General features: G+C 56.3%; 1 protein-coding gene across 7 annotated transcripts in view; it reads right to left on the bottom strand.

Annotated features, from left to right (window-relative positions):
- LOC141934683 (receptor-type tyrosine-protein phosphatase V-like) overlaps positions 1-24,627 on the bottom strand; it is a 35,745-nt gene extending 11,118 nt beyond the window's left edge. Inside the window, exons 1-26 of one of the 7 annotated variants that reach the window (XR_012626398.1) lie at positions 24,221-24,627; positions 23,071-23,134; positions 20,392-20,658; positions 19,081-19,350; positions 18,233-18,499; positions 16,472-16,744; positions 15,555-15,815; positions 14,706-14,978; positions 13,983-14,252; positions 13,139-13,408; positions 12,441-12,713; positions 11,864-12,136; positions 11,154-11,423; positions 10,494-10,766; positions 9,405-9,677; positions 8,630-8,902; positions 7,507-7,776; positions 6,746-7,024; positions 6,372-6,506; positions 6,055-6,265; positions 2,962-3,088; positions 2,565-2,612; positions 2,061-2,258; positions 1,085-1,175; positions 490-566; positions 91-223 (exon numbers count right to left, since the gene is read on the bottom strand). Coding sequence is in view for 4 of the 7 variants with exons in the window: in XM_074850325.1 (XP_074706426.1) it covers positions 490-566; positions 1,085-1,175; positions 2,061-2,258; positions 2,565-2,612; positions 2,962-3,088; positions 6,055-6,265; positions 6,372-6,506; positions 6,746-7,024; positions 7,507-7,776; positions 8,630-8,902; positions 9,405-9,677; positions 10,494-10,766; positions 11,154-11,423; positions 11,864-12,136; positions 12,441-12,713; positions 13,139-13,408; positions 13,983-14,252; positions 14,706-14,978; positions 15,555-15,815; positions 16,472-16,744; positions 18,233-18,499; positions 19,081-19,350; positions 20,392-20,658; positions 23,071-23,134; positions 24,221-24,286 (5,352 nt within the window). In the remaining 3 variants the exon portion in view is untranslated. Of the gene's footprint in view, positions 1-90; positions 224-489; positions 567-1,084; positions 1,176-2,060; positions 2,259-2,564; positions 2,613-2,961; positions 3,089-3,258; positions 3,327-6,054; positions 6,266-6,371; positions 6,507-6,745; positions 7,025-7,506; positions 7,777-8,629; positions 8,903-9,404; positions 9,678-10,493; positions 10,767-11,153; positions 11,424-11,863; positions 12,137-12,440; positions 12,714-13,138; positions 13,409-13,982; positions 14,253-14,705; positions 14,979-15,554; positions 15,816-16,471; positions 16,745-18,232; positions 18,500-19,080; positions 19,351-20,391; positions 20,659-23,070; positions 23,135-24,220 lie in introns of all 7 variants that reach the window. The other 6 variants (XR_012626399.1, XR_012626400.1, XM_074850327.1 and 3 more) reach the window with 6 other exon arrangements.
- Between the last annotated feature and the right edge of the window lie 732 nt (positions 24,628-25,359).

Raw genomic sequence — 25,359 nt, 5'->3', positions numbered from 1 at the left:
AGGCTGCTTCTTTGCCTTTGCCCCTTTGACACACACATGCCCCGCGGATCCACACACCCGATCATGCATGCTGTGTGCCCTGCCTGTTACCTGGAAAAATCTCCCAGATGGGGGATGTGGGCACAGCTCCAGGGTTGTTCAAATGCAGCTGCACAGACCAGAAGGAGAAAGAGCAGGCAGACAGACAGGGCAGTAAGCTGGGAGATGATGGGAGGAGGATAGTCTTCAAGAAGAGAGCAGAAAGCCTTGCCAGTCTCCCCACACTCACACCTCTGCACTCGCAGCACTTGCCATCTGATGATCTCCACCAATCCCAGCTAAAGGGCAACTATGCATCTCCGCCTGACCCCCACCTCCTTGCCATCCTGTGCCAGCTCTGGCTTCAGTGGCAGCTCTTGCCCACCAGCCCTCACAACCTCAATCCAGGCAGAGTTTCTCTGACAGCGCCCCGTGGCCATGTCTCTGTGGGGAAGCCAAGTGGGCACTCACAGGCATAAAGTTGGCATTGATGTAGTCCGAGTGTGGGTCCTCCCCCAGTTTGCTCAGCTTGACCCGAGAGTGATCATCTGAAAGAGACCGCACACACGTGACACCCCAAGGCAGCCCCTCACCAAGACATGGTCACTTCCTCCTCACCTGGAACACACTGGGAGAAGCCCCAACAGCTCCATGCATGCAGTGAGCAGTGAGGCTCTGTGCTCAGCCAGGCACTTCCCCCTGGAGAGGTAAGCACTGCCTGCCCGCTGGGTTAGCAGGGGGTAAGAAAGCATAGCTGGTATCATGAGGCTCATTGGAGAAGCCATGGGACACCCTTTGGTCTCCAGCTGAGACCCATCCCTGAGCTGGGCTCCTCAGCACCTGCCCAGCAGCCTCCTGGAGGAGCTCAGTCCTGGCTCAACCCTTAAGCCTTGAGTCTCCAGCAGGAAAATGGAAACTGAGGCCCATTTCAAGGCTCCTTCTTCTCCCAAGAGAGGAGACAGGCACTGTGAATGCTGAAGCGATGCAAGGTGAGCCTGTCCCTGTGCACTGCAGTGTAAATTCCTGCCCTGGATGCTGGGGGGAGGAGGGAGGAGACAGCACTTACAGGGCAGCACGTGGGGATATCTGTTCTTGGAGACATTCGCTGGTAGCTCAGCCTCCACCTTTGGCTGCTCCTTCCCAACTTCCTTCAGCTCCTGTAGGACAGGGAAGAAGATAAGCACAAATGTCTCTCTGGAGAGCTCATGATAACACAGCTCCCTGCTCATGGCCAACGGCTCTGTCTGGTGGTTAAAGAGGGTCACCCACACACAAGAAACTTCTCTACTCCTCCCTCAGTATGGCCTGTGAAGTCTGAGCCATAGGTGGCTTTTCCCAGTGCCTTTTCCAACAGCACTGTTTGTATTTAAAAGAAAACAAGCCCAAGAACAAATATCGGGTAAAAAAAACCTTCTCAGAAATCAGAAGTCTACCAAGAAGCTCAGAGCATTTTGTGCTGGGAAAACAGAAATATCTTGAACTTCTGTCCTCATTCAGAAGGCCAGAGAAGGGTGATCTGAGGAGGCATTGAAATCGCTGATGGGATCTCCAAAGGTGCTGTCAGCAGAACAGTTCAGAGCCTGCACATGTTGGCGGTGGGATCCAGTGAACGTAACCTGAGGTGAATTTTACAGCCTGGCCCTATAGCTCTGAGAGTGCTCCTCCACCTTCCTTTTGGCTGCAGGCTCTTTTCTAACACTGTCAGGGTGGATCTTATTGCAACACCACTCAGCATCTTCACCGCCAGTCCAGGCCTGGGGCCCTCAGCTTTGTCCACCAGCAGCTATGGACAGTGCTAGTTCACCTCATGCCACAGACATGTGTTTCTAGCAGGACTTGAACAAGACAGGTTTCGAGCAAAAGAATTGCCTGAGCACTTGGTCCATCCAATCTTTGGCCTCCAAGGCTGCCTAGTAGGGTGGCTGGATTGCTAAGAGATGGGTTACTGTCCCTGGAGATGAGGAGTCCATAGAGGCCATCCAACAGCACAAGCTACCTAGATAGGAGATTAAGTCTCATCTCTAGCAGGAGTCTCATCTCACCTCAAACTCCTGGAAAAAAGCGTGGTTAGCACTTGCTGTCTTCATCTCATAGTACTGCTTGAAGTTCTGTATGGGAATTGGCCGATGGACGTTTCTGCATGAAATGAAGTCCAGAGGAAAACTTGCCTTAGCTATTGGGAGGTCTGGCAGGCCAGTCAGGTGGCCAATGAGACAGCCCAGCCTTGAGACCTGCAGTACCTGGATGCACACACACAGGGAAGGTTTATAGCCCACGTCATTGCCCAGGGACGTGGGTCCAACAGAGCATTGTTTAAATATCGGGAGGGATTTCAGGATGATGAGGATATTCTCCTACTGCAGAAGCCTCGCAGAGGAGGTGTGGACAACGGATTGGGCAATAAATACTGAACATGGGAAAGCCCAAGATTTAAAAAATAACTGAAGGAGTTGGATTGTTCCTGAGTCAAAGTGAGAAAGGAAGAAGGTGAAGGACTCTTGGACCTGCAGTGGGGACACACAGAGAGGGAAGATGGCAGCACTGACCTCAAGCTGTAGGTCTCCATTTCCTGGGGCAGACTGCTCTTCTTGGTTCTAGAATCAAAGTATGGGAGATGTTACTCTTCCCTGCAGTGCAGGGACAGATGCTGTGAGCACACTGCATGCTGCTGGCTCACGGAGCACTTGTGAGCAGACAGCTCACATCAGGCACGCTGCCCTGCACACATATAGGGTTCTGTGAATTAACTGCACATGGGCAGCTACTCTCTCCCTCAAGCAGAGGCCTTTTGCTTCTGTGCTTGCCAGGCACAACACCACTACCAGGTGTCCTAGTTTGCCTAAATCTCTTTTTATACCCTCTCACTGCTCTTCCTCCTGGCCTGCCACTGAAGGTTGAGTTTCTCAGCCTGCACCTATCAGGTAAGAGATGGTTCATTCTCACCTCTTTGCTCTGAGCTGTTTCCAGTAGACCAAAGCAAAAATAGCTGCAAGTGTCAAGACAAATCCCACGATGATTCCAGCGATTATTGGCATTGAGAGTGGAGTTGCATCTGCACCTGATCCAGCAGCTGGAATAAAAAAAGAGAACAGACAGAAGTAAGAGTTAGTAAATGACTGCATTTACTCTATTTATTATATTTTCTACAGCCTATGATCTCCCTCTGGCTTGCCACTGTCAGGTGGTTAATTATCTCTAACCTACACAGCCAGGTAGGGAAGATGGCATTCTCCTTCTTACCTGAGAACAGGGTGAATGTCACTGCAGGAGCTACTGGGTCGTATTTGGTGAAGGCAGCGATGCTGAACCTAGGGTAAAGCAGAGCCCTGCTGTCAGGGGCAATCTGGACTGAGCACAGCACCCACGGAGCCAGCAGCAGGAAGACCCAAGAGAACAGGACATCTGCCTCTGTTTTGAGATGCTGTATTGGAAGAAGCTGGTTTTCTGGTAGGGATTCAGGGAATGTGTGGAAATGGTCTTTCCTCCCTTTTCTGCCTCTTGGGCAAGTTTGTTGCACTTGGGAGAACAGCAGGAAATGTTCAGAAAGCACAAATGGAAAATAGCTCTGAAGGGTTATTTGCAGAGACAAATAGTAAGTTTCTGCTCTCTTATAGGACACAAATAGGGAAAGACAACAGTAAGCAGGGAAAATCCAGTTCGGTTGAGTCAGCGTCTTAGTTCATGTCAACCCATTAACTGGGTTGACTTGTCCTTATGCACACGAAGTGGCTGGTGCACCCTTTTCCCTATGGAGATCTGCCCCACATCCTCCTCCCGGCAGTGTGCACACCAAGCCTCACAGCTCCCTGCAGAGCTGACTTCTTTCTGAGCAGGTAACTTGGAAGGGGAGGTCTTCTTGTGCCCTAAACGTAAGGTAAGGCTTTCAAACGTAGCTTTGCATTTTAGCAGCCAAGAGTTTGTGGAGCCCAGTGTGAGTCCCCCTGGCAGCACCCTGGACCTGGCTGCCAGAGCAAAGACCTCTTTGGACACTGATTCTGCAGATGCCACGGCATGAGAGATAAGGGCTTGTGGATAAATAACTCACTGAAAGGTAGGAAGGGCTGGCTTTCAGAGTGGAGATGGGCTGTCAGCCCTATCTACTTTTCACCACACTACTAATGATTAATGAGGAAGGCAGCACAGTGTACTGAGGATAAATATTGTTTAGGGTAGACAAATTGAAAGCAAGCTGTGAAGAGGTGCAAAAGGGTCTTCTAGTCCTGAGTAACTGGACACTTAAGTACATGTTATTGAATCCTGGTAGGTGGACTAATGACAGCCTGATGGCTCTGAAGGAGCTGCTACCCTGCAGGAGGTCGATGTGGGAGTGAAAATGGCAGCTGGGAAGCAGGGAGGGCAGATACACACTCTCAGACTGGCTGAACAGTATTTGGGGGGTGGAGGGGTATCCCAGTGTTTGTGCTGTTGTGAAAGTCCCCTCGAGGCTGCTGGCAGATCTTGGTCTGAGCCAATGTGTTGTAGCGCAGACCCAGCTTGTGCCCAGGCTGTCCCCTGCCTCAGCCGTGCTGCCTGGAGCAGAAGGCCAGAGGCTGCTAGGGTTAAGCACTAAGGCTTGCCCTGCCTTGCCTGAGCGGGACTCAGACAGGAGCTGTTAGCAATAAGGAATAGATGGGCTTGGTGGGAAATCAATCTCAAACCTTCTGAATCAATTGGAGACTCTCCAGGGCCAGCCCAGGTCTAAGAGCACCTGTGGTGGGCATGGGATGGGAACGTGTCATCATGCAGCTCTCCTGCCAGGCACGACAATACAGCATCTAGGGAGAGCCCAAAGAGCTCTTTGCTCTTGATGATCCTACTCTGGGTGGGATTTCCAAGGGAATGGCTCTCTGGAAACTCCCTTTTTTTCCCCAGGAGAAGCAGCCACTTCCTACTCCCCTGACACAGCCCAGTGTTAACACCAATCTCTATTCTCTGCCAGCGCTGCCCCAAACAGCAGCTTGTGTTAAGAGCCCCTGTTTGGCAACATGTAAATCTAAAATGACTCTATAAGAATCTAAGTAAGTTTTTCATGTAAGTGCAGACTGCACATAACAAAAGTAGAGAGTGAAGTAGAAAAGAAGAAAGGAAGGAGTGCCAGCAGGTCCAGACCCACACCAGGGACCTTGACTCCACTCACCACAAAACCTAAGGGCAGATCTAATTCTCACTTACTCATAGAGGAAAGTCAAGCTCTCTCTCATGCAAACACCCTTTCACCACCTTTCCTTCTCTTTTCCCAACACTATCAGCCACTTCTGTCACTAGTCGGCCACCCTTGCTGTAAGTTTCTTTAAATTGAAGTGGGACAACCTTCCAGATTCTGGGGGATCCCTTTGTCAGAGAAATGTCTGGGGATACGGTCCCTGTTTGATGAAATCATGAGCTGCTAAATTAACAGAGGACTGACTAAAGATACAATTCTTTCTTTGTAGTAGACCTGTTTTACCATCAACTATTTTAAAAGTACCCTATATCAAAATACATGTGCTTGTACATTCATGTTCCTGGATTCTATTTACTGTCAAATAAGACTCTGAATTTATGACTGTTGTGATCTGTGTGTCTCATGGGGAACTTGAATCTCAGCCTGTGCATTTGCTACCCTCAACCTTTGAGCCCCCAGTTGTGTAGGCACCGCTTGAAGTGATGTTTCCCAATCAGTTTCATTTTGGCACTCTTTAAGTCTGCCTGTGGCTCTGAGTCACATGCAAAAGTCCTACAAATAACAGCGGCCATTTTAGTTCTTACCCTGGAGGTGGACAACTGCCCAGCTCCCAAGGCAACACATACAGCCCTCAGTCAGTCTCAGCTTTCACTTCTGCTCTCCTCTCTCCCTGCCCGCTCACACTGTCTAATACTCTCCGGTATGCCAGCCCTTTCATTCCTCAAGTGCTGCTTAGTGGAGCAACCCCTGGGGGTCTGGGAATTATGAGGGTGAGGTGACATCCAGGGAGATGGTGGCACCTTGCAGGGACATGTGCAGTCCCTCTTCCCCTCCAGCCCCTTCCCCTCAGGAGCGGTGTTGACATCTCTCACCTGTACTGTTCATTGGCTTTCAGTTTCCCATTGCACGTTGCCCTGGACTGGCCGCACTCCTCTGTTCCCACTGGCACTCGCCAGGTTTCGGTGGAGCTCCTGGGGCTCGGATGGAAGGGATTGGGGATTAGCACAGCCAAGTAGGAGTCCTCTGTCCCGTAATAGTGGTCATACCATGTGCTGGACATGATTTCCTGGGTGGGCCTCAGCACTGAAGGGGAATGTACAAGGTGACAGTGGTAGTCTCAAAGTGACGTCCAAGGGACCTGCTGCCCTCCAGGGAGCCACTGCAGACTGGGACATTCAGGGGCACTTACGTGAATCATTAGTGGTAGCGACGACACCATAATACTCAATCTGGCCATTCTCCTCGCTGAACAGGTCAGATGAAATGATAACTGTGGAGCTGGCCTCCACCTGGAAGATGTCTGCTCGCAGGGGTGGAGGCAGGGCTGGAAGGGGAACCAGCAAGCACAGTCTGTTAGTCTGTCCCTGCTCCCACAGACCCACCACACATTGCTCAGCCTGTGACTGGTCCCAGCATCACTGCCCAGAGCCCTGACCCACTGCAGTTCAATGCAGGACCACGTAGGGCTCACAGGAATCTGAAAGAGTCCCCAAGCCTAATTAGCAACACTGGGTGTCTTCTCCTGAGGTCTGTGACAAGGTTGTGAGAAAGAAGGGGACTCACCCTCCACTGTTGTGTTGCAGAGAAGAGTCACAGCCTGGCTCCTCATTGCGTTCATGCCCACTGTGCTCACAGTGATTCGGTAGGACGAGTTTGGCCCCAGCCCCTCCAGACTGGCCTTGCTTGTAGGGATGCTCATGACATACTTGGAGGTGGGAGGTCCATCAGAGAGTCTCTCTGTCACCACCTCATAAGCCTCCACATCTCCAGGCAAGCTTGTCCAGTTCAAATATAGACTCCTTGACTCTGGTAGGCATTGCACATCCTCCACAGGGTTTGGCTCTGTGAAGGAGATATGGCAAGCTCTGAACTTACTGGATCAGAGGAATCCCAACCTCAGCCCATGCATCAGCCCAGAGTCACTATGGTCCTCTACTGCCTGTCCCTAGGTTAATGAGAGAGGAGCAGAGCTGGACATCTGTGACCTGGGAGCCTTCTGTGCCAAGGGCCACAGGACAAGGAGAATGGGACAGGGCCTGAGCAGATATTTCATAAGAGAAGCAGACCAATGGAGATCTCTGCAGAGTCGGCTTTGCTTCACAGGTAGCCAGGCCACAAACTGATGGGAAATCTCTGTGATGGGGCTAGCTTAGGGAGCTGATGGCTACTAGAGGGACACCTTGCTGGCCTTCCTTATCTCCCACCAATGAAGACTTCCCATGCTTCTGTTGACACCCAAGGGCTGATCCCGTCTTGAGGCCACCCAGGCACTTCTACCCCTTCCAGCCTGCACTCCCCCCATCCCCATGGCAGCGCACACCCACCCATTGGCACTGCCAGGGGCTTGGTGCTGCTCCAGTAGGGCCCAGCCACACAGCTCAAGGAGACAGAGTAGTTCCTCCCTGGGATCAGCCCCTGGAGGAGGTGCTGGACTTGCCCTCTGCTGAGGGCATGCCGCCGGGGCAGCGTGCTGTTCCTGGGATCCCGCAGCCACAGCTGGCACTCGTCCTGCTCTCCAGAAACACTGTCCCAGGAGATGAGCATTGTGTTGTTCCCTTCAGCCACCACAGAGAGATTTTTGGGAATTGAGGGGGCTACAATGAAAACCACACCAGGGAAGAGTTACTGGCATGCATGTACTCTCTTCCATCCTGTAAAGATACAAGTAGAAGATGGGTAATATGCAAAGAAACTTCATCTGTTCAGTGATAACATTTCTGCAGCTGCTGGCTGCCACCACCAGAAATGACCTTTAAATGGCAGTCAGAGGACATGTAGAGTGAGGAGCACGAGGAGATGGGTTTTTCCTCCTGCTAATTAGCAAGTTTCATTAGAGACCTGCCTGAAGGGCTCTGCACATGACTCCCAGCACCCTGCCACAGGCTGGCTGAGCGTGGGAGCAGAGACCTCTGGATTCCCCAAGCAAAGTGCAGGGACTGCAGGAACAAGCACATGAAAAGGCTTATTGTGCTTATCTGCAATTTCCACATTCCTTAAAAAAAAAAGCCCAGCCTCCCCTTAACCCCCATGCCAGGAATTTTCTGAGTGCCTGGGAGAAAGGCAGCAGGGATGGCAGGGTGTCCTCCCCAGGCTGTAAGGCCTCGTGATCTCCCAGGCTGTGTGTGTTCTCTACCAGAGCAGCACTACTGCCATGGGATCCCTTGCCCTTGTTCAGTCACCCACGCCTGGAGGAGCCACCTTGTGAGAACCTCAGCTGGAGGACTGCCTTCTGGAACAGCAACCGTGGCTGCCAGACTGTCTTACGGGCAGCAGTACTGCCCTGCTCTCCCCTCCACCTGGGGCTTGCACAGGTCATGATCCCATTGCTATGGTGGTACCTACAGCTTCCAGGCAGCAGTCCTACCCGTGTCCCTGCCCTTTCCCACTGCAGCTGGGGCAGGCTGAGCCTCATGAATGATGTAAGGATGTCCAGCTCTTGACACTTACTTGTCCAGTCGCTGATGTTCCCCGCAGAGGCTGCGTAGGGCCCTGCCACAGACACCACTTCCAGCAGGTATTTGTGTCCTGGAGCCAGGCCAGAAAAGGTGAATTTGCTGGTGCCTTTCCCAACAGATACATTGCTTGCCACAATACCTGATCCCGAATGATACAGGAGGAGCCTGTAACTGTCTTGTCCCTGGGGTTCAGCTCGCCAGGACACGCTCAGCCTGTTGGGATACCCCTGGTTCGTCATGTACACATTACGGGGTGCCAGGGGGTCTGGAGAGACAGGATGGGAGATGTGTCAATGAAGGGTCTGAGGACATAACCCGGGTATCTTTGCAGTGTCATCAGAAGGGATGCACTGTGCAGGACAGGGCACTCAGCTGGATGGCTGCATCCACCAGTCTGGGGGCAGCTTCTGCAAGCATCAAGTGCTTGCCTGTCTGAGCAGCGACAGACCTGTCCCAGCTGGAACAAGACACCCGGAGATGGGTGAGGAGGGAGCACCCAGCCAGCTAGAGGGGAGGGGAAGGTGAACACCCTGTCTGCTGCTCCCTCTTTCGTGCCTCTACTCTGAAGAACAGCCCCCAGAGATTCAGCTGGCCTAATCCATGCTTGTGGAGCTGATGGGTGGGCAGAGCCCTGCTCAGCGCCATGGCATTGATGTCAGGCAGGGCTTGGGGTCTGTCATGAAGGTCAGCAGGGTCATGTCTTTTGCCACATGAGCTTTTGCGACTGCACAGCAAGGCACACATCACCCTAAAAATAGGGTACTCACATGTCCAGTTGCTGACATTCCCTGCAGGTGCCCGGTAGGACCCTGCCACGGACACCACCTCCAGCACATACTTGCTTCCTGGGGCCAGTCTTGTGAAGGTGAAGTTGTGGGTGTCTCTCCCAAGTGAGGTCGTAGCTGCCATGGTGCCCAGCCGTGCATGGTACAGGGTCAGTGCATAGCCTTCTTGCCCCCCAGCTGCGGCTCTCCAGGATGCGCTCAGCCTGTCGGGGTGCCCCATGCTCAGCAAGCGCACAGCAGCCGGGGGCAGCGGGCCTGAGGAGTCACCAGACCTGATGTTAGGGACTGGAGACCATGCAGAAGGAAACATGCACTTGACATGACATTGTGCAGCAGGACAGGTGCTCCGTGAGGGATGGCACTCACAGGCCCCCTCTGTCACACTTCTCCTCCTCACTTTTTTCTTTTCCGTCCCCATCCCACCTCACCTTTAATGCTGTTCACCCTTTGTGGTCCCTCACATGACAACCCCTCTTCATCCAGGTCACCCTCATGCCCACAGCCCAGCTGGAGCACCTTTGCCACTGTTGCACGCACACACATCCCCCAGCACCCAGCTGGCATGCAGCAGCCTGGGCAGAGCTGGCAAGTGTCTATACTCTGTCCAGCCCTAAAATCTTTCTGGGCAGGGAGAAGTGCTGGACTAGTCCATCTCCAGAACAAAGACTCGTTCTCCTGGGAGGACTGTGGATTAGCCTTTTGTACTGATTCATTTCATGAATCTTTATATTAATGTGGTTTCTACCTGCTGGAGGAGACTCAGCGAGGGCGTGAATGCTCCTGTATACAGGGAGATGGGACAGCATGGGCAGGAGGATGTCCTCACGTGGGCATAGCTGGGTATACATGCATGTCATCAGCATGTACTTAAGCAAGTCTACAGTTGAACATCCATGCGCCCATGAGGGTAACAGTGTACCCCTGCACTAACTGCTGTGTGTTGCACCCATGCACATGCGTGCACACCTCCAAAGGCACCAGGTCCCCTGTAAACCTCCCAGCCCTCCTCAGGACTGCCCAGTGGTGAAACGCTCCCACCCCTCTGCAGGAGACACTCCTTCAGGCACTCACGTGTCCAGCCACTGATGTTGGGTGCTGCTGCCTGATATGGTCCAGCTGTGGCACTGGCTTCCAGGGAGTACTCGTATCCTGGGGTCAGGCCCATGAAGGTGAAGTTGTGGGTGTCTCTCCCAAGTGAGGCTGTAGCTGCCACGGTGCCCAGCCAGGCACGATACAGGGTCAGTGTGTAGCCATCTCGCCCCCCGGCCGCAGCTTCCCAGGATGTGCTCAACCTGTCAGAGTGCCCCGTGCTCAGCCAGTGCACAGCGGCCGGGGGCAGTGGGCCTGGGGAGGAAACACAAGTCACTGCCAGGACCCACATCTGGGCTGAGGGAAAGGAGATGCTCCATGTCTGTGCCAAGCCTGTGCTACAGGAGGTGGGTCAGCCCTGCAAGGTCCCAAGGACTGGTTTTGCTCTTGACCCTGTGGCATCTGTCACCTCCCTAGCACTGTCTGAGCCTGTGGATGGCTGTGGATGGCTACCAGAAATGTGGGTGGCCAGGCCACAGGGTCATGCACAGACTCCCCATGTTGCATCTGGCAGGGCATGAGCACTGGGTGCCTGCGTGGGTGGGAGAGGAAGGCAGGATTTGGCTGCATCACTATGGTCTCCCAGGAAGAAGAAGATCTGGTGGGGGACACCTCTAGCTGCAAGGAGAGCATCGTACTCACGTGTGCAGTGGGTGAGGTTGGGAGTGCTGGTGTGGAAGGGCCCAGCTGTGGCCCTCACTGCCACGCTGTAGTGGGTGCCGGGGCTCAGGTTCCTGAAGATGTGACTCCTGGCATCCCCGCCCAGCACCGTGTGCCCCATGCGACTGCTGGAGGCTGTGTCATAGACATCCACCAGGTAGCCTTCTGCTCCTCGCCCCACTGCTGCCCAGGAGGCCTGCAGCATAGAGGCAGAGGGGCTGCCCAGGGTGAGGTTGGCAGGGGCCAAGGGATCTGTAAAGCAACAGGGAGACAGTCAGTCCCTGTGTGCTGCCACTCGCTGCTCGGCGCTATGAGCTGGCTGCTTTGCCCAGCGGTTCCTCATGCTCTGGCAGTGCTGGACTCCAGGTGGCCAGGCTGGCCACCAGAGATCCTTCCAGAGAGAGGCACGGGTGCATGTGGCTCTGAGTGCAATATCCCCAGGGTTTGCAGTTAGACATGGCAAGGGAGATGAAGATACTCAGAGCCTTTGAGGTGGGTAGGGGGGACTGGCTCTGTGTCAGAGAAGGAGGGAGAACAGGAAGCAGAAAGGTGGGACAACTATGTAGAAGCTAGGGGCACAGTGGGGATGGTTTGGGATGGGGAAGGTGGTGGTGGTGGGTGCTCTGCAAGGCTCAGATGGAGGCTCTGGGGCACAGTGGAATGCTGTGTCCAACCCAGGCCATCAGACTCACGTGTCCATTGGGTGACATTGGTGGAGGAGGCTTCAAATGAGCCTTTCACAGCAGTGACCTGCACAGCAAACCTGCTGCCTGCCTCCAAGTGAGTCCAGGTGATGTTCTGGGCATCTGGACTCAAGGTCTGAACCTGATCCCTGCTCTGGGTGCTGAGGCTATACAAATTAACACGGTAGTGGTCCCTCCTGCCGGCAGGCTTGTTCCAGCTCATGTAAAGCTCTGAGGAGCTGTCTGGGTTGGTAAGGCTCACGTTTGTTGGTGCGGCTGGAACTGCAAGGAAAAATGACAGACACATGAGTCAGAGAGAAAAAGATCCAGTTCTGAACATGCAACCATCTCCAGGGAGGAGTCTTGCTTTCCTTGGGCAGCCAGCAGCAAGTGGCCAGCAAGTGCTCTGTGCCCACGTGGTACAAGAAGGCTGCAAGAAGCAGATGGCTGCAGGGCAGCATCACCAGGAACCAGGCCGAAGTGCCCTCCTCTCCTCTCCCTGGGTGCTAACATTGATCCCCATCCCATTCTGGAGCTCCTCGCAGTGCTCCCACCCAAATAGCCTGTGGGTGGTATGGATGCTCACCTGTGCAGCCAGTGACATTCTTGGGGAGGGAGCGGTAGGGTCCAGCTACTGCCCAGATCCGAACAAGGTAGCAAGTTCCTGGTTCCAGCCCTGCCAGGGTGACATTGGTGCTGTCCTTCCCTGCTTCCATGCTCCTTGCTGGTGCAGAAGCGCCCTCCTCGTGTATGCTGAGCAGGTATCCATCCCTCTGCCCAGGAGGTGTCTCCCAGTGCACAGCCAGAGCCCACGCAGTGCTGACAGGGCTTGCCGACAGGGAAAGGGGAGGCAGCGGGACTGTGGAAGAGAAGCAGTGTTACAAAAACCAAATGTGGGATGGCCAGGACTGACTCTAGTTTGGGAATGAAGCTGTCTAAGGACAGCTGAGAGCAGTGGGCTGCTCCCAGATCAAAGCCGCTCCCTGCATCCCAGGTGATAATGGTGCATCACCACCATGGCCTGAGACGCCCTTGTCCCAGAGTGCTGGGGCAGGCTTGCAGCATGCCCCACTGAGCTGCTGGGCTCAGGATGAGTGAGGGTCCCAGCAAGAGAGCCAGCATCCTCAGTAGGAGACAGGCGCCAGTGGGGTTGCAGGGACACGGTCTCAGAGCTCTCCTGCAGAACAGCCCTGGGACCCCCGTCTTGCTCCGCAGCCCCTCACCAGGTCAGAGTCAGGCTGGGTACCAGGGATGGGGATGGCTGCAGAGGAGATGTGTTCCTACCAGTGTAGCCAATGGCAGTCTGAGAGGAGGTGCGATGAGGCCCAGCCTGAGAAATGATCTCCACGCGGTATCGGGACCCTGGCACCAGCCCCTCCAGGTCAAGCTGGGTGACTCCACGGGGGATGGACACATTCCTGATGATGGACAGGGACTCGGCCACCGAGAGCTGTACCAAGTGGTCTCTGCCACCACCTGACTCCACCCAGCTCACATGTAGCTCCTGGGGTCTCCGGCCGGGCTGTACACTCACATTAGCCAGAGACAGTGGATCTAGGGGGAAACACAGCATGGAGATCCATGAGATGGTGGAGGAAAGCAACTGGAGAAGCCAGAACACAGCCTGCACCTCTGCATGGGGCTAAAGGAGCAGTTGGTGGCAGCTGACTGCCAGCTCTGCTGTTGTCCTGGGGGACATGCAAGTTGCCCATGCACGTCCCCAGAGTTCTGCTGGCAGGCAGGTGCTGCACTGAGAAGAGGGCACTGAGCTCCCCAGTGGGCTGCTCTGCTCCATGGACAAGGAGCAGCAAGCTCATAGGGGTCTCTGTGCTTACTCTCTCGCATCCCTCTCCCACCAGTCCCAGGCTGGCCTTGAGATCACAAGTGGTCTAGGCAGAAGGTTCAGCTTGACTGGGGAAAGCCTGAGCTGTAGCAAAGGGTCTTTTGGGGCCCAGAAGCCACACACAGCATCTAACTCATGACATGTGCTCCGATTTCCAGGGGCAGGGAGCACACAGGTCTCACCAGAGCCCTCCTTCTGCCCAGACATGTCCATGTCACTGCCAGTCTTTCAGGCAGTGCCAGGATGCCCAGTCCCTGCAGGAGGCTGGGGACACTTCTCACTCACATGTCCACTCAGTGGCAAAGTGTGACGAAGATCTGTATGGTCCAGCAAGGACGGTCACCTTCAGGAAGTACTGAATGCCAGGGGAAAGTCCCAGGAATGTGAAGTTGTGGGTGTTTGGCCCCACGGAGATGTTCCTCTGTGCTGGATGGTTCTTGCTGTAGAGCTGGAGGTGGAACTGGTCCACATCACCAGCAGCCTTGTCCCAGAAGGCAGAGAGTCCCAGCGGGCGTCGGGTGTTGGTCAGGGTCACACCGGCCGGAGCCAGGGGGTCTGAGAGAGAAGAGACATCCAGGCAGTGACAGGCGGTCGTGGTGGAGCCGCCATGGTGTGGAGTGGGGGCCTGCATGAGCTTGTCCTGGGCACCTTCCACCGCCTGTCCCTGATGGACTCAGGTCAGAAATGAGCCCTGGAATATCAAACTCCGGAACAGCCTGACCTGCTCCACAACAAACCCACCTTTCCTGCTGGGTGACATTTGGAAATGTTTTCTGTTCAGTGATGGGTTTCTCCTGCACTGAAGACCCTTTTACTTCCAACCTGACTGAATGTGGCTCTGGTTGTCCTTCCACTCTTCATCTGCCTATGCATCCCTGCCCCTGGTTCCCCCTCCTCCCCATACATGGTCCACACTCTGCCTTGCTTCCATGCCATGAGCTTTCTGCTCTCGTTGGCAGGCCGTGGTTACAATTCGCGGTAGGGCTGAGGCAGGGGTATCACACTCACATGTCCAGTCTGTGGCTGATCTCACAGGGGATCTGTAAGGTCCAGCCATAGCAGCCATCTCTAGCGTATACTGTCGCCCAGGAACCAAGTCCTCAAAGGTGACATTCGTCCAGTTGTTCCCCACAGTCATGTTCCTGACCCACTCGTGGGACTTGGTTTCCCAGAGGGTGCCTGTGTAGCCGGTGCTGCTAGCAGGAGCTGCTCTCCAGGAGGCATGCAGAGAGGTACTGTGGCCCTGATTGCTGAGGGTCAGCTGCTCCAGGGGCAGAGGATCTAGGAAAGGAAAGCCCTAGAGTCACAGCTGCACCTGGACTGGGGTCACCCGACAGAAGCACAACCCCAAATGTGCTGTGGCTGGAGCCCTTTCCCTGGAAGAACCCAGATCCAGGTTCTCTGGCCACCTGTGGGGTCTGAGCAGGCCACCGTCACCCCTGCTGACACCCACCCACCAGTTTGGCAGGGACTGGGCCAGCACAAAGTTCAAACTGGAATGGTAAGAGAGGACTGCTCTGGTGCTGGAGGAGGTGGTGGGTGGGAAGGTCTAGACCAGGACGGTGGAGAGGTGGATCAAGGCAGATGCAGCCTGAGAAGTGCCACAGGAGGGTGGCCCGAGGGAGGAGGAGGAGGGCACCAGGGCTACGCTGACCCTTGTGCCAGGCGACTGGGATACAGACCAGGGTCAGACACATCCAGCAGCACCTCTGTTTTCCTCCTGAGCCTTTTGCCCTTTTATTGCATGAAGCTGCAGAAGACCTGTTCTATCATATGCCCTGAGGCACAACACTGAGAGGAAGGGCAAGATCCAGTGGGAAGCCCAGGGCTGGCTGCGGTGAGGGCTGTGGCACTCACATGTCCAGTTGGTGATGCGCTGGGGTGAGGATGTGTAGGGGCCAGCCACAGTGCTGACCTCAAAGGTGTAGAGTGTCCCAGGGCGGACGCCCTCATAGGTGAAGTTGGTGACACCTCTGAGCAGTGAGCTGTTCTTCACAGGGTGCTCCACAGGGCTGAGGGCCAGCACGTAGCCCTCTCCCATTGCCTCCTCCCAGCTGGCTAGTAGGCTGTAGGGGCTCCCTTGGCTCGACAGACTCACACCAGATGGTGCTAGCGGCTCTGCAAGGGACAAGGATGGGATCTGCACGTCACTGCGTGGGACAGTGCATCAGGCAGCCAGACAGCTCTCACAACACTCTGCAGCAGCCCGCCCACCAAACACAGGCAGCCAGGGCTGCAGGGAGAGCCTTTTACTGCTCTCGGCACCAGGGGCTGGGTGAGTGCCTCCCCACACTGCTTAAGGCTCCAGCTCTTCCTTCCTGGGGTGGCAGCTCTGGGACAGCACCAGCCAGGTGGGACAGGTCACCCAGCAGGGACTGGGCACAGGGAGATGCTGCTCTGGGGGGACTGGTGGTGCTTCACTATCCACCAAACCAGCTGCTGTGAGCAGACGGAGGGGAAGCTGCCTTGATTCTTGCCAAACACTGAGTCCAAAGGTTACTGAGTAGGGTCTGGTCTTGATTCGTGCCTGACACTACCTGGCACAAGTCTGCCAAGGACCTCCAAGTCCACCCTCACGAGAAACTGTGCGGCAGCAGATGTTGCCGCTCTGACCTTCAGCCTGCTCTTGAGACCAGGTGTCACTGCTCTGCCTAGCCCCATCTCTGCCCCTGCCACAGTCCCTCTCCCCATCCTGCCACCTCCCTCTGGGCATCAGCCCCCCCATCAGGTGGCAGAAATGGCCTCAAAAGGACACACTTGGGCTTTCCGCTTACGTGTCCAGGCTGCTGTACTGTGGGCTGATGCCCGGTAAGGTCCAGCCACCGCTGTCACCTGGACAGAGTATTGCTTCCCGGGGCTCAGCCCGTGGAAGGTGACACGATCGTTGTCTCCACTGACAGAGATGTTCCTCGTCAGAGCACCGTCCTCTCCCTCCTGCAGTGTCACCAGGTAGAAGTCCCTCTCTCCTGCTGGGGTGCTCCAGCGAGCCTCCAAGGAGCTCTGCTCCTCTGCACTGCTCAGCGTCACATTGCCAGGGCTCAGGGGGTCTGGAAGGGAAGGGAATGGAATTGTGTGTGTCAGGATTATGGGATACTCTGGACCCCATACACCCCTAAGACTTGTTCCCTGCTTCCTTATCTGCAGGATTACGTCCAGCCTTAGACATCCTTTGGAGCATGCTGTCTCCACTCCCTAGCACAACCATTCCTGGTCTAACAGAGTCCAGACAAAGCTGGCAGCCCTGTTGGGAAATTCCTAAAAGTCCCCCTCCTCTCCATTCGTGTCCCATCATGAGCTTGGTGATATTCCCAGGAACTGGCCTGGACCGAACTCCTGGCTGGACGCCCCTGGCTCGTGCATCTGGCACCGAGGACTTTTGTTCAGTCGAGTAGGTCAGAGCCACAGACTGCAACAGCAGGGATTGAGTCAGACTCACTTCATAGCAGAAACAAACCAGCTGGGGGTGTGGAGGTCTTCCAAAATCCCAGCTGCAGAGTCAGCAGTGAGAAGGCTCCAGCTTCCTGGACTGGCAGGCGGAGCAGGAAAGAGACTTGTCACCTGGTGGCACCCAGGTCCTTCCAGCCTATGCATGAGCAGTGTCTCTGCCCAGGGCCAGGACAAGTCACTGGCCACAACAGCTCTGAGTTTGCAGCTTGGCACCTCCATAATTTGCTGCTCCTCACTAGAGGGCCAACGCTTTCTTGGTGTTCAGCATGAGTCTTGCTCTGTCCAGGAGGCTAGGCTTGCCCTCTCCATTCCCCCCCTGCTTTTCTGGGAGCATCTGGGAGAGCAAGTCCGGGGCCAGAACTGTTTTCAGTGCTATGGACATGGTGTCGGCAGCAAACCAGGCCTGTGGTGGTGGAAGCCACCCTCTCTCACAGGGCTCTTGTCAGCCTGAAGCCAAAAGGTGGAGGAGGTTGGGCTGAATGGTGCAACTAGCTGGGGTCTGCCCAGCTGGGGACTGGGAGGGCTACCCTCAATTTCTTGACCTTCCAGAGGCTGGCTTCCTTGGCTGTGTTTGAACAGCACCCATCACATTAGGGACATCCACCAGGATGAGGTTATCAGGTGCTACCAAAATATACCCTTGACAGCAATCAGAGAGGACCAAAGATCAATTTCCCTCCAGAAAACTCCATTTCAAACAGATAAACTGCTATCCTCTTGTCCCCTGTTTTCTCTGCTGCCCTTGGACAGCCCTGAGGCATGTGAGATCCCGGTCCCAGCTGCACTGAACACCAGTGGGATCTGCTGCCCTTCCATCCTCCTCCTCAGCAAGAGGCCACAGGCTGATCCCAGTGTATCCCAGGGAGAAGCAGGCCGGCACTGGGAATTCACCTGCCATGGGGACTCCCTGGCCCCACTGTCACAGTGCCCCAGAGCTGAATCCTGGAGTGGCTTTTCACCAAGTCCAAAGCAGAAGAATTTCCCTCTGCACCTGGGGCTCTGGCAGGAGATGTTTGGATTCAGAGGCTGGACCAGGGACAGGGAGGAAGCCACCAAGGTCCTCCCCGCCCCCTGGCCATTACACTCACATGTCCAAGCAGTAGCGTTGGGTCCCCTCACGGTGTAGGGCCCAGCTGTGGCGCTCAGCCCCAGCCAGTACTGGGTGCCAGGGTGGAGATGCTGGAAGGTGTAGCTGGTGAGGCCCCTCCTGGCTGACAGGGTCGTGGTCACCGTCTGGGTGAGGAGGTTGTGGAGTGCGAGGTGGAGCCAAGCAGCTCCCGCAGCACCCGCCCAGGAGGCGATGAGGCTTGTGCTGGAGCCTGGGCTGAGCCTCAGCTGGGTGGGAATGGAGGGAGCTGAGGGGAAAAGCAGGAGGCAGTGAGGTTCAGCGCTGGGGCTGGGGCTCCCTGGATGCTCCTCTCTCCCCAGGGTCTCCTACACCCATGGCTGCTCTCTAGGTTGGCATGGGAGCTGAAGGTCTGGCAGGGGGCTGCTGAGGGATGTCTCTCCCGTGTCCCCTCCCAGAAGGGCTGAGGGGCTCTTCAGGTCCCTCCATACTGTCCTGCTTTTTCAGGCTGCAGGGCAGAGGGGGTGGCAGCCTGGGTAATGCAACATTTCTGCAGCTCCCACCAGTCAAGATCTTTTGCCAGGATGCCCAGATTGCTCTTCTCCCATGGGGACATGGAGCACACAAACCCAGCTGCGGGTCCTGCAAGGCAGGACTGAGGTGTGAGGTTTTCCCCTTGGCCTGGCACACTGGACTTACAGGAGGGGTGTGAAAACCACCCAGCTGCTCCCCATCCTACACAAACTCCCCACCACAAGCCTGGAGACCTCCTCTGCCTCTCTGCCAGCTCAGCTGGCACTCTGACCCCCTCCTGCCAAACCCTTTCTCCCACCCCTTCCCTCTTGGGCAGGCACACCCTTCACTTCCTACCTGTCCACTGGTGGATACTGGTGCTCGCCTGGCTGGATCCAGCCAGTGTGCTGACCTTCAGGGCGTACTCGCTGCCAGCCAGCAACCTGTCAAACAGGAATGTGGAGGCATTTGGCAGGATGGAAGCATTTCTCACCAGCGTCTGGGATTCGCTGTGGTAGAGGGCAAGGTGGTAGCCATCTCGCTGACCGAGGGCATGCGCCCAGGAGGCATGCAGCACGGCAGAGCTCCCACCACTGCTCAGGCTCAGGTTGCGGACGGGTGAAGGACCTGCATTGGACGAGGCACAGACTGTGTTGGCTGGTTGCCTGGCAGTACCTGACTTGCCAGGATGCTCAAGGGCTGGTGGGACAGTGCCTTCACCTGGTGAGGTCCTGCCAGCCAGCGCCACTGGACCCAATCCCCCAAGCACAGTCCCAGCACCTCCCTGACAGCTCACCAGTCTCCCATGGGTTGTGTGGGCTGCACCATCCCCTTTGGATCAGCCTCTGCACAGTCACTCTGAACTGGGCAGGGAGGCTCGGTCAGGGACGACACACCAGGTGGGCGCTGAGAAAGGTGAAGCCATCAGCGCTTACCTGTGAGTTCACCTGCTGCCAGGTCTTCTGTTCCTGCCGGCCCAGTGGATCCTGCCTCCTGCCTTCTGGTGAGCACCAGCACCTGCTCACTGCAGCCACCACTGCTGTCTGACACCAGCCCTTCTGCTGGCCAACACCCTCCCTTCAGCTCTACTTTCCCTTTCTAGGTTTTCCACCTTCACCTGCACTGATTTACTCAAGGATCTTCTGGAGAGATGCAGGCAAGGGCTGCCACCCTCACCTGAGCTGTGGGCTCACCAGACCTGCCCCCTTCCCGCAGTCCTTGGCATCAGCCAGGGAGGGCGTAGGGCAAGGCTTGGAGGGTGAGCCAGTGGCTGACAGAGATGTACCAAAATCATGGAGCAGATGCTGCTTCCTTGTCACTCTTTCTAGACCTCCAGGCATGACATTTTCCAGCCCTCAGCTCTCTGCAGTCCACATCATAGGTTCCATCATTAGCTATATCATTCCAGGAGAAGATATAGCATGAACCCTGCCCATGCAAGGTGTAGGGACAGGACCCTCCCTCCACATGGATGAGGGAATGACCCCCGGGGCTCTGGGGACCAGCAAAGGACCCTAATCCTTGTGGAAGAGAGGAAAGATCTGACCTTCCCATGAACCCATGGGACTCCACACAGGCCTGTATGTTGCACCCTCCAAAGCAGTGTGACGACCATTGGTGGGAGCACTTGAAACCCTCTGACTCTGCAGCCCCTGGGGAACCCCTTACTTGTCTGTGCTGTGACTGTCTGGCTGGTGGTCTCCATGCAGGGAAGCGTGGCTGTCACCTCAATCTCGTAGCGCATGCCAGGGGTCAGCCCATGGAACCAGAAGCTGGTGATGTTGGGTCCAGCAGATCCATTCTGCAGTGGTGTGCCTGACCCCAGGGAGGAGAGGGCAAGCGAATACCCCTCGGCACCCCCCTCTGGCTCATCCCAGGACAGAAGGAGCGAGTCTGACCGGCCATGGGCACTCACGTTGAGGTTCAGGAGGGTCCCTGCAGAGGCAAAGCCGAAACCCTCAACAGGAAGCTGTGGTGTTGCTGTGTGGCCAGACCACAGGGCCTGGCTCCCTGGGCCACCCACCCTCGCTGCACACCTTGGCATGGGCCACCACCATGGGCACTGCCCCACTTCAGTCAGACCTCCCAACCCAAGGGCTCTGGACAGCCTTTGGAAAACACAAGAAGGTTCAGAAACCCCCATGCACTGGGGTCAAAGGCACCACATGAAAGAAATTTTCCTAAGCATGGAGCATCTCCTCAATTGGAGAAAGACCAGAAGGCTTCAGGCCGTCACATACTTTGTCCAGACAGCCCTGGTTTATGGCAGAAAAGTTGCCCTGGCTGGGTATAATCCATTGCTCAACATCTTGGTTGGTTTGAGTCCCCAAAAAGATGTTGACGGACTCTGGGTCCACCTTGCAGAAGCAAGACAATGGCCAGTGAGGGAGCAGGATGGATATGGCAGTGGAGCCATCATGCTCCCTGCAATAGCCTCTGTCTCTCTGTGGGCTCTGACAGAGAGGATGGTAAAAGCTGCTTTGGAGGGACTGAGGCACTGACTCCCCACTGTCCTGCCCAGGGCAGAGGTGATGGGAAGAGCAGGACACTGCATACATGGAGGAAATGGGCCAAATTTGCACAACCGCCTGCTGAGGTGTGTCCCTGCCTTGGCCTTGCTGCAGCAGCAAGGTCAGCACGCTGTGGCTGCAGGGCCAGTGCTGTGGCATCCAGATGGAGAGCGTCTGGGGACAAGGAAGTGGCATACGGGGCTTGGCCTAATTGGTGGGTCAGTGGCCAAAACTGCTATTGAATCCCTGCCCTTAGAGTTGTTCAGGAACCACCTACACAAACAGGAGCCAGACAGAGCCTGTCTGTTGGGACCAAGCTGGCAACGTGACCCTCGCAGGCTCCATCTCTGCCCCCCTGTGCCTCCACTAACACACCACTACACATTGCCCATCCCCAGCCTCGCTGTGAACCATGAGCTCTGTTGCTTTCAGCCTTTGGGAAACACCAGAACAGCTCTAGTGCTAGTAAGACGTTTGTGTAATAATTAGCACTTAAAATTTATGACGTGCAACATGTTGTAATAGGCTTACATGTGATCTGGCATGGCAAGAAAGCTTTAAACAAGTACAGCTATTGCCCCAGAGGTCTGCCCTGGGCTGCCTCTACACAGCAGAAGAGGAGCAGTGTGGGGTGAGCCCCAGGGGCAGCAGCACCTTTGGGACTGCTCAGGTGTCGTGTGTGGCCTTCTCACAAAGCTGGGCAGTTTCAGAACTACATGCAACTTCTGTTTCATGCAATGCCATTGTTTGGGGCATGCTGCCGTGCTCAGCAGAGTGCAAAGGAAATTGGGGAAGTTAGATGGACACAAAAGAGGAGGACATAGCCCCCTGGAAAAGGCCTTCTCAGTGCTATCCCTGAGCAGTTCAAGCGCAGATTTAGGAACAGACTGCTCAGGAAGGGTTTTCTGAATGTATCTGGGTGTCCATGGGTCAGGTGTCTACACCTGGGCCAGCTGCTCTGGGCTTCCCTTGCTGTTGGCAGAGACCCAGTGGCAGCAGCTCGTGGAGCACAGGGCACGGCCAATCTTCTGAAGACAGCCAGCGGGATCCTGCCCTGCGCGGAGTTCAAACAGGGATGGTTTTTCACTGCGGGCTCTTTCTTATCTCATGAAGGTACGAGCTCTCCACCCACGTTTGTCTGCTTCTCTCAGGCTTCTAACAGACTGCATCGCCTGCCTCCATCTGTCCCTTGGCAATCATCTTCACCTCTGCAGTACAAATGTACTAATATCTGAAACAGGCCAGAGGCATCCTCCAGCCCTGAGGCCCATGATCACAATGCTGCTCACATCTCCATAGATAAGCTTCTGTAACCACATCACAGCCACATCCAGGTACACCCCATGCCCTGACTGGTGCCTGCAGATCAACTGGGAGAGTTTCCACCAGCACAGGCCAGCGCTGAGTGGGCACCGTGCTGGCTCCAAGCACAGAGCTGTGCTTGCTGGCTGCAGGGTGAGCGTGGCTGTGCCGCTCCCCAGCCAGCTCGGCACGGCCATGGGGCTGCCCCATGGAGCACGATCCTGCCCAGCCAGCTGCAGCAGCTCCGTGCAGGGCACCTAAGCCTGTGCTGCTGCTGGGCCCACTTGATGCTCCATGGGAAGGAGAGAGCTTGGAGCCTCGTCTGTCTCTCACATAAGGCTGGTTGCTGGAGGAGGATGGGGCTGACTCCCTCCCCTTCCCTGGCCATGATCTGCAGCCTGCAGGAAGTCTAAAGCAGAGTATTTACAAAGCTACTCAACTCCAAGAGTCCTGACCCAGCACATCTGCTCATCTCATCACCCCTGGGCACCAAGACTACCCGCCGCAGCCTGGGAACCTCTTTGCTTTGACTTACCTCTATCACTGTGTGCATCCTGTCCCTCCATCCCTGCCTGTTCTGTTCGGTTGCATCCCTTGCCCTGGGAGATTGAAGATGTCACATGAGAGAGGAGCAAGGTGAGGTGGTCTGAGCTGAGACCGATGCCTGCAAGAGGTGCCCTGTCCCAGGCCAGGGGTCAGGCTGGCCAGGCACAGGTCCCACAGGCATCTGGGGGCTGTGACCCTCTGGGGACTGTGATCCCTTTTTCCAGGAGAGCACAGGTCACTGCTCACATTGCCCTCCCCTAGCCAAGGCAGGGAGACAGACACAGCTTGTGGGCTGCCCTGGCCTTTTGCATGGGTCCTGGGACTGCAGACCAGCACGAGGCCATGCCCACAGGGGAAGACATCCCACCAAACCAGCCAGGGCACAAGATGGAGGGAGCTCTGGACAGGCCCTGGCAGCATCATTCCCTCTAACAGACGCACCCCCCCCCTTCCCATGATCATGGGGGGGAGGGACCCCAGACCGTAGTCCAGCTGCCATCCCCCACAGCCTGCAAAGCGAGGGCTTGGCCTGAGAGCTCCAGAGTATCCAGCACCCTCCGCACCGCAGTGGGTGCTGAGCAGGCTTGCGGGACACACGTCTCCCCACAGTCTGCTCACGAGTAGGGTGTGCCCTGCTTTAGGTTGAGGCTAGTTCGCTCCACATTAAAGGAAATATCTCTGCCCACTCCCTGTCCCGCAACAAGCCACAGAGGCGCAATCATCTTTCCTTCGTTATTTCCCCCTTGGCTCTGCTGGCTGACTCATTTCTGGCTCCCCCACCGACTGCGGTGCCTTTGGGAGTGTGTGCATGGAGGGGAGCGAAGGGGCTCCGGAGCCCTGGGAACAGCAGCCAGGCAATTCCCGGGGCGAGGAGCCGTGCCGCCATGGCAGCAGTAACACGCTCCGATCCCAGGCGCTGGGGCGAGAGGACACGGCGGGGAGGGGGGGAAACGGAGGAAAGAGCCAGCTCGTAATTGCAAACGTTGCTAATTTGGTGCAGCTGCATGGCTGGAGAGGCAGCCCAGAAATATGCCGTCATTCCTCAGCGGGGTAGGACTATGCAAAGCCCCTTGCCGCCAGTGAGCTTGGAGCCAAGAGCCTGCACGGACAAACGGGGGGTTCAAGAGACAAGGGCTTACCTCTGCCAGCGTTCCCAGGAGCCCCGGCACCCACAGGACAAGCAGCGGCAGCAGCGGCGATGTCATTGGGACCAGGGTGGCTGCAGATTAGAGGGATGACAAGTTGGGGGGGGGGTAGCTTCTTAGCAGTGGCTGTCCCCAGCCAGCCCCTTCTCCCATGGCAGCGAGGGGCTGTGTCCCCACATGCTTTCCGAGCGCAGGGGACAGGATGACATCAGTGGGGACCGGCGTCGCATGCCAGCGCGCTGCACATCGGCCCTGCCAGCTGTCCCTGGGCAGGAGCAGAGCGTGCCTCCGGGCTGGGAGCAGTCCAGCGGGGGTGTGTGCCTCTCGCTGGGTGCATTTGCTATTGTTCCCGCGGATCTGGGTCCCTCTGCGGTATCCCTGCAGCTGTCCTTGTGTCAGCGTGTGCGTGCTGCGGCCAGAGAGCTGCTTGCCGGGGGCTTGGCGCGGGGGGGGGGGGGGCTCTCACTGTGGCTGGGTCTCTGCACGGCTGGAGCCCGGTCTGGCCATCAGAAGTTCTGCAGAGTTGTGGGAGTTGGTGCGGAGAGGGGAGGAGACAGGACAGATGGCGGCTCTGAGCTGGGAGGGAGTGCCCAAACCAGCCCCCAGCGAGGGGAGGAAGGGCGGACCGCAGCCGCCGGCGGCCGGGATGCTGGAGGGAGCGTTGGCACCGGTGTGGCCCCGGGGTGCTGTGCACCTTGCGCCTGGCTCCGTGCCCGGCACATTCAGACACCTTTCAGCTCCGTATGTGGGAATTTCTGCACGGGGTGCTGATGGGGAATGGGAGGTTTGGCCCTGCTGGGTGAGGAGGGAGACCTGTGCCTCTGCGTGACACCCACGGCACCGGGGGAGGCAGCTTGGAGCTGGGGGAGGGTGTGCATATGTTGGGAGAGGTTCCCGTGCATCCCACGGGTGCAGAGATCACGCCTTGCCCATTTGAAGGGTTGTCTGGCTGGGTCTGAGCTGTGCCCTGTCTGTTCATGGGTTGTAGGAGTTGTACGCTGCGGGGCTGCCGTGGGGAGCACGCTGTGCCCCCCGAGCTGTGTGCAGGACCGTGCATTGTGTGGTGCTGTGCTGTGTCTGTGCAATGCGTGGCAGGATGCCAGCTCTGATTCAGAGCGGAGATGCCATTGGCT

This window comes from Strix aluco, chromosome 25 (genome assembly GCF_031877795.1).
Source record: "Strix aluco isolate bStrAlu1 chromosome 25, bStrAlu1.hap1, whole genome shotgun sequence".
Lineage (NCBI taxonomy): Eukaryota > Metazoa > Chordata > Aves > Strigiformes > Strigidae > Strix > Strix aluco.
Note: the sequence above shows the minus strand (reverse complement) of the source record. Positions and strands in the feature narration are given on the sequence as shown.